General features: G+C 36.2%; 1 protein-coding gene across 2 annotated transcripts; it reads left to right on the forward strand.

The window, feature by feature from the left end:
- Positions 1 to 51: 51 nt before the first annotated feature.
- LOC107946253 (actin-related protein 3) lies at positions 52 to 6,256 on the forward strand. 2 transcript variants are annotated; one of them, XM_016880501.2, is made up of 10 exons: positions 52 to 678; positions 795 to 1,254; positions 1,997 to 2,143; positions 3,366 to 3,458; positions 3,607 to 3,726; positions 4,068 to 4,178; positions 4,717 to 4,842; positions 4,935 to 5,033; positions 5,255 to 5,353; positions 6,035 to 6,256. In XM_016880501.2, exons 1-9 carry the CDS (start codon positions 632 to 634, stop codon positions 5,333 to 5,335), a joined length of 1,284 nt encoding a protein of 427 aa, XP_016735990.1. In that variant the 5' UTR covers positions 52 to 631; the 3' UTR covers positions 5,336 to 5,353; positions 6,035 to 6,256. The 2 variants fall into 2 exon arrangements, with proteins under 2 accessions (XP_016735990.1, XP_016735989.1); XM_016880500.2 differs by lacking the exon at positions 6,035 to 6,256 and adding an exon at positions 5,572 to 6,022.
- The last annotated feature ends 665 nt before the right edge of the window (positions 6,257 to 6,921 follow it).

Here is a 6,921-nt window from a genome sequence, read left to right on the forward strand (position 1 = left end):
CTCTTCCAAATTTTTTATATTAATAGGTAAAACGTTACCTGTAACAACCTTCCTCGCAATTCGAAAAGAAGTTTGATCTCATCAGTCCCAATTGAGTCGTAGCTCCCAGGATAAAATCAAAATGAAAGTGAAAATATTACCGAGCTCTAGTAAAAATTTTACTAAGCCAAAGCTTAAGAGGAAAATAAAGAAAGGAAAGTGGTTGTTGCTTTGTCTTTTTATGATTTCATTTGATTACTAAGAAAAATATAGATGAAGAGAGAAATAGGAAAAGGGGGAATTTGTTGATAAAATGATGAGAAATATTTTTATGGAAGGGAAGGGAGGTTTGCAATGGGTAGTGTTATTGGATTATCTTTCGATATCGCCAACCACTGCTATTCGATACCGTTGAAACGTCACTACTTTCAGTTGGGATCCAAGTTTGTTGTTGTTGATATCCAGTCAATACCATCCTCCTCGGCAACAGTGGAGTTCGCTTCTCCTTATCTGCGCTTCTTCAAGCGCACTTCATGACCATGATCCTTTGTCCTCAATTTTCTCTTGGGTCTCGCTCGCAGATCCACCGCCACCGCCACCGCCACCGCCACTACAACCAAAACCGATTTCCTACCTTCCGTTTCTCTTCTCGATGGATCCCACTTCTCGCCCCGCTTTCGTCATCGACAACGGCACTGGGTACTGTTTATCTTCTCGTTTTTGTAACTGGATATTGCTCTAAACTACGTGCTCACTATCTCATTTTTTGTTATTATTCAACTGGTTCTTTTTTTTTTCTTTTAATTTGTTTGCAGATTTACTAAGATGGGATTTGCGGGGAATGTAGAGCCGTGTTTTATTCAACCAACAGTAGTAGCAGTTAACGAATCTCTTCTAAATCAATCTAGAGCTTCTTCCAAATCTAATTGGTTAGCTCAGTATTCAGCTGGGGTAATGGCAGATCTTGATTTCTTCATTGGAGATGAAGCACTCACGCGATCACGATCAAGTAATAACTATAACATTACCCATCCCATTAAGCATGGTCAAGTGGATAATTGGGATGCTATGGAACGATATTGGCAACAATGTATTTTTAATTATTTACGGTGTGATCCCGAGGATCATTACTTCTTGCTGACTGAGAGTCCACTTACTGCTCCTGAGAATCGAGAATATATGGGTGAAATCATGTTTGAGACGTTTAATGTTCCAGGGCTTTATATTGCTGTGAATTCTGTCCTTGCTTTAGCTGCTGGGTACACTACATCTAAGGTTTGTGACTGGTTTCCTGTAGTGTTCTGTTTTCTGGTATTATACATCTTCATGTTAGTTGTTTACTAGTAAGTTGGATGAATCAATTAGGGTCCTTGATTGTACATGATTTTCAGTATCTTTTATATTTATAAACTACACCTTTTAAGGTTGAATCTTGAGTGTGAAAGTTGGTTCTAGGATGGTTAGGTATTCATCAGACTACTAGCAATTGATTTAAATCCATTTAGTGATTGAGAAAGAATTGTCATATAGATTATATCACTGATCCTTAAGAAAGGCTGAACTTTTTGCTTAATCTATTGTCTTAAATTCTTCATTAAAAATAAAATTGTATGCTTAGAACTATAATTTTTATGTTTTATAAGAAACTGTGCAAATTTGAGAAAAATTCACGACCACGATAGCATCCGATACATCTGCAATTGCAGTAAACATGTAGCGATCGCAATAACTGTTAATCTCTGGTGCCTGCCTTATACTGTTTCCATACGTCTAAATTTGTTTATTTGTTTATTTATCTTTAATTATTAGAGAGAACCATGATGGAGGCATATAGCTGTTGCTAATCTTGTGGGTGTAAGCTGTGGGTTATGTTGAATACTTCATGCTTGTAGTGTTTAAAGAACCGCTCTAGCTTCTATTTAGCTTCAGACCATTTGGGGTGTTGTTTTTCTTGCTAACCGTCATCATCCTTATATATTGATCATTTTCATTTAGTTTGACCTACAGTTTTCTGTAGTGTGAGATGACAGGGGTGGTAGTGGATGTTGGAGATGGGGCTACGCATATTGTACCTGTTGCAGATGGTTATGTTATTGGGAGCAGCATTAAGTCAATACCAATAGCAGGAAAAGATGTTACTCTCTTTATACAACAACTGATGCGGGTATTTTTGTTTTTTTCCCATGACTTGTGATCTGAAATCATTGATTGCTATTTATTCAATTGTCAAGTACTTAAGGTTATTATCATGTCTTGATGAGAAAAAAACATACACTCCTTGGCATTACTCAGCCATGTCCATGGTTGGATTTATTGGTGTTCTCAAGTTCTGCACCTAGGCACACCTATGCTATGCGCCTTAGCGCTAGGCAACAAAAGCACCTCAACCCTTTCAGGCGAGGCACATTTGATCAGGCACACTTCTGGTGCCCTTAACTGCATTATTTTTTGTAACGCTATGGTTGGATTTATCTGTGTTCTCAAGTTTTGCACCTAGGCATGCCTATGCCTTGCGCCTTAGCGCTAGGCAACAAAAGCACCTCGACCCTTTCAGGCGAGGCGCATTTGGTCAGGCACACTTCTGGTGCTCTTAACTGCGTTAATTTTTGTAAGGTGATAGGCATACAAAATGCTTGCCTGATTGAATTTGGAGTTTTCTATCTTTGTTTACTAGTAAGAAAGGGGTTGATATCAAACTCTCTACTTCTCAATATTTGAGTATTCAACATTCGTGAGAGCAGAAGGAAATCATGCATATTCTACAAAAAGTTTGCTTTTTGTACAAAATATCGCCTTATTTCACTTAAGCGAGTGCTTCTCACTCTTTTTTTGCCTCTCACATGAGGCAATATAAGGATTCTAGCACCTAGAGTACGCCCTTGACAGCATTGGGATTTATATGCTTATGCACTTCCCTTTATATGCTGTGCTTTCAAACATTCTGTTCCAGTTTGTGAACATTCTTGCATCCTTCCAATGTTATTTCGGCTATGTGGTGGCTTCTTTGAGGAAACACAATTTCATTTTACATATATGCGGTTTATTGTTTTGAATCGTTTGCCTTTTAAAGCGATGCTAATCTGAATTTGAGAACAGGAACTGCTCTCTGGTGGCAAGCTAAACTAAAGTGTCTTCCTGTTTCTGTTTATCTTTTTCTTTTGGCACTTCTGGAACTTTTCCTTTGTATTATCGTTGTTCTTGCGGTATCTGTTCACCAAGATGGCTTTGTTTGTAAAGGCTCGGAAACACTGGGCTTTAGTATTGAATCTTCTAATAGTTGTTATTATGTGTGTTTGTGTGTGTATCCTAGATTTGTGGATATAGAGATTGTAAAATAATGTTACCTGTAATCATGAATTCTTGCCTTTTCACTCTGTTATTTGCAGGAAAGAGGAGAGAAAGTTCCACCCGAGGACTCATTTGAAGTAGCTCGGAAAGTGAAGGAGAGATATTGCTATACTTGTTCTGATATTGTCAAGGTTATTTTGCTTTCATTGGATTGTGATTTTGGAAACACCTTGACTCTATTGTTTGCCTCATGATTCTTACCCAACATGACTAATGATGTTCAGAAGTTCTGCATTCTTTTAACAATTTGGTCATAACCATGTTTTGCATGTATTGCAGGAGTTCAACAAGCATGATAAAGAACCTTCAAAGTACATCAAACAATGGAGAGGTATTAGACCGAAGACAGGGACACCATACTCCTGCGATATTGGTTATGAACGATTTTTGGGCCCAGAGGTTTGTCCTATTTTTCCTTGTAAGCTTATTTCTAAAATTTAAGATTACTGGCAGAATTCCCTAATATTAACGTATATGCCAATCTCATAAGATTTCTTTTAGGGGGTGTTAGTCTAGGATTTATATATACATTTTATACAAGGGGAAAATCTTGATTGCCCTGTGCTATTTACATTTCTTAATGGCATGCTTTGGCAATTTCCTACTTTGGTGATACAGCTAGGTATGTGATGATTGACTTTGTTTTCCAAGAAAAGAAACACTACCTTAACTTGGCTGCTTACAAATTGCTTCTGGAATGTTGCTTGTTACTGATTTTTACCTAATGGTTGGTTTGACAGGTTTTGTTTAATCCCGAGATCCATAACAGTAATTTTACGACTCCTTTGCCGGCTGTAATAGATAAGTGCAGTCAGTCAGCACCAATTGACACAAGAAGGGCTTTGTATAAGGTGAAATATGCATAGGCTTAAAAGAAAAAGATAAGAGTATTGCAAAATTTTCATTCTTAGACAAGATAAATCTAAATGAACAAGAAGAAAATATTATATTTGAAGGTTTAGATGCATGATTAAGGATTAAACTGGTAGTCATGCACTTTGCATCTTGATTGGTTCTTAGCTCAGCTTTCAGTTTTTTCATGGATGTCGTTCTTGGAAATTTGGGTTTTTTTATTTAATCTCTTGCATCAATCTCCAGTACTCGTGAGTTGATTATAATTTCCTTTCTCTAACTTGGTTTGGTATAAATCTATATATTGAAAGTGTAGCTAGTTGATTCCTATCTTTTAAGACCAAAAAAAAAAACCTTAGCCTAATTGCAGGACATTGGTACTTGGCTGTTTCGATTGCTGTTTACTTTCTTGATAATGACCAAAAGTTAAGTTCATAATGAATGAATTGAGAAGAGAAAAAGGAAATCTGCACATGTTTTCTTTATTTTAATATAAGATCTTTTCACACTTCTTTTGTCACTATTTAACTCTTTCAGAATATAGTGTTATCTGGTGGATCAACCATGTTCAAAGACTTCCACAGAAGGTTGCAGCGGGATCTGAAAAAGATTGTAGATGCCCGAGTTCTTGCTTCTGATGCTCGGTATGGTGGGGAAGTAAAAGTAAGCACTTTTGGGCCTTAATTTACGTTTTCATCCCATTAACATTTAAGAAAAGCTCAGTGCTAACCTCCTTTTGGGGCTTCACCTTCCAGGCACAACCTGTGGAAGTTAATGTAGTCAGTCATCCTATCCAAGGATTTGCAGTGTGGTTTGGAGGTTCTGTACTTGCATCAACACCTGAATTTTATGCGGTATGTATCTCTCTTTCTAAGCTCATCTTTCACTCTTGTTTCTATACAGGCCGCTGAATGGCATCGAGTTTGGCTTCCATTGTCAGCTAATGTTCTTGCTTTGGTTGATATGTCAATTTTCTGATGCGCTTCCCATTATTGTTGCCTTGTGCATCAATCTTAATCTAATATGCTAAAACTTGGCTTTTGGCTGAAAGTTTCCTGACCTTTTCAATGTGCAGGCATCTCATACAAAAGCAGAATATGAGGAACACGGAGCAAGCATTTGCCGCACAAATCCTGTGTTTAAGGGGATGTATTGAGGCAAATTTCCTTTTCAGGTGATTAATGAAAAAATAATTCTCTGATGATGCTCAAGGTGGTGACTTGCTATTTCAATTGCCATCAAGCTCATCAGTTTATTTCAGTTATTCCTGCTTTTTGCTTGGTGCTCATGTGTATTGGTTGTAAGAGGTCGGTTGATGTAGAACATATTAGGTAGCCAGTCTTAATAGCAATTGTAAAAAAATTAAAATTATTACATTCATTCTTTAATTAGGAGTAAAGGGTCCTAATGGCAGCACTATAGAATGCAGTCAGATTTGTTACCGGCAAGCACTGCCTACACTTGCTGGTCGGATGGATATCAAATAGTTGGAAAAAAATGTGAGCTGAATTGCAGATTTAGTTTCAGCTTACATAGGATGTGATAGGGATTTAAAAAAATATATCTATGGAGCAGGGTGGTTGGTTTTGTTTTGGTGGGAGCAGCAACAAACCCGGTGGTGTTTAAGTGTCATTTCTTTCACCAGTGCATTTTCTGTTAGCAAACAAGGTAGGAATACTTTGTGTTAGAAATTCAGTTTTCTTATTATTGACATTTTGTAATTTGGTGTTGATCTTTTGTGTAATATATAAAGTTGGCTGATATTCAAATATGGTTTGCTTGTAATTAAGGTACATTTTACAACAATTATGGTGTTCTTTATATGGGATTTATTTTTCTTTTATCATTTCTCTAGGGGTGTGCTTGGACACTTGGTTGGGGAAAAGTGGAAATAAAATTAATTTTCCCAGATTGGAAATGATAAGAGGAGGGAAAATGAGAGATGTGTATATTAGTTCAAAATTATGTATTTATTAATTGTTTTCTTTTCTTTTCTTTCATATTGAAGTCTACCAAGCAATGGATAGAAAAAAATATGAAAAAGAGTATTTATGTTTTCCTTCTTTCTAGTTTTTAATCCCTCTAATTTTCTTTTCACTCTACCTAGCAAAGCTTAAGAGTGTGATTGGTTGAGTTTAAGAATATGAGTGAGTGGAAAAGTGAAAAGAAAATAAATTAAATATGCTTGGTAGGAAAGAAAAATGAGAGGAAAGACAATAGAAAAGATGATTATTTTTCATTTTAATACATAAAAATTAGTCTTTCTAAATTGAAATAATAAGACGAGAGAAAATGAGAAAGGGATTTATATTAGTTTAAAATTATGCATTTTTTAGAAGTTTTATTTTCATTTCTTTAATTTTTCAACGTTGCCAATACTGCCGAATAATAGATGTAAAGAAAATTAATTTTTCTTTCAATTTTTATTTTTATTTTTCTTACAAAGTATATTTACTGAAAAATCTTTTTTCACTTTATTAAGCAAAAGCTAGGGTAATTTACCAATAAAAGCCGTTTTTTTTCAAAATTTACCGAAATGGGCCGATTTTTTGATTATTTACCGGAATGAGCTATTTTCCGCGAAATCACGTCCACGTCAGCGCGATGTCAGGGTACGTGTCAGGACATCGCGTCCACATCAGCGCGATTTGCTTATGTGGACACAAATCGCGCCTACGAGGACGCGATTTGCTGACGTGGATGAACAGTTTATGTTTTTAAGCTTGGAAAACTTTGAAAGGC

The sequence above is a fragment of the Gossypium hirsutum genome, chromosome D12 (genome assembly GCF_007990345.1).
Source record: "Gossypium hirsutum isolate 1008001.06 chromosome D12, Gossypium_hirsutum_v2.1, whole genome shotgun sequence".
Lineage (NCBI taxonomy): Eukaryota > Viridiplantae > Streptophyta > Magnoliopsida > Malvales > Malvaceae > Gossypium > Gossypium hirsutum.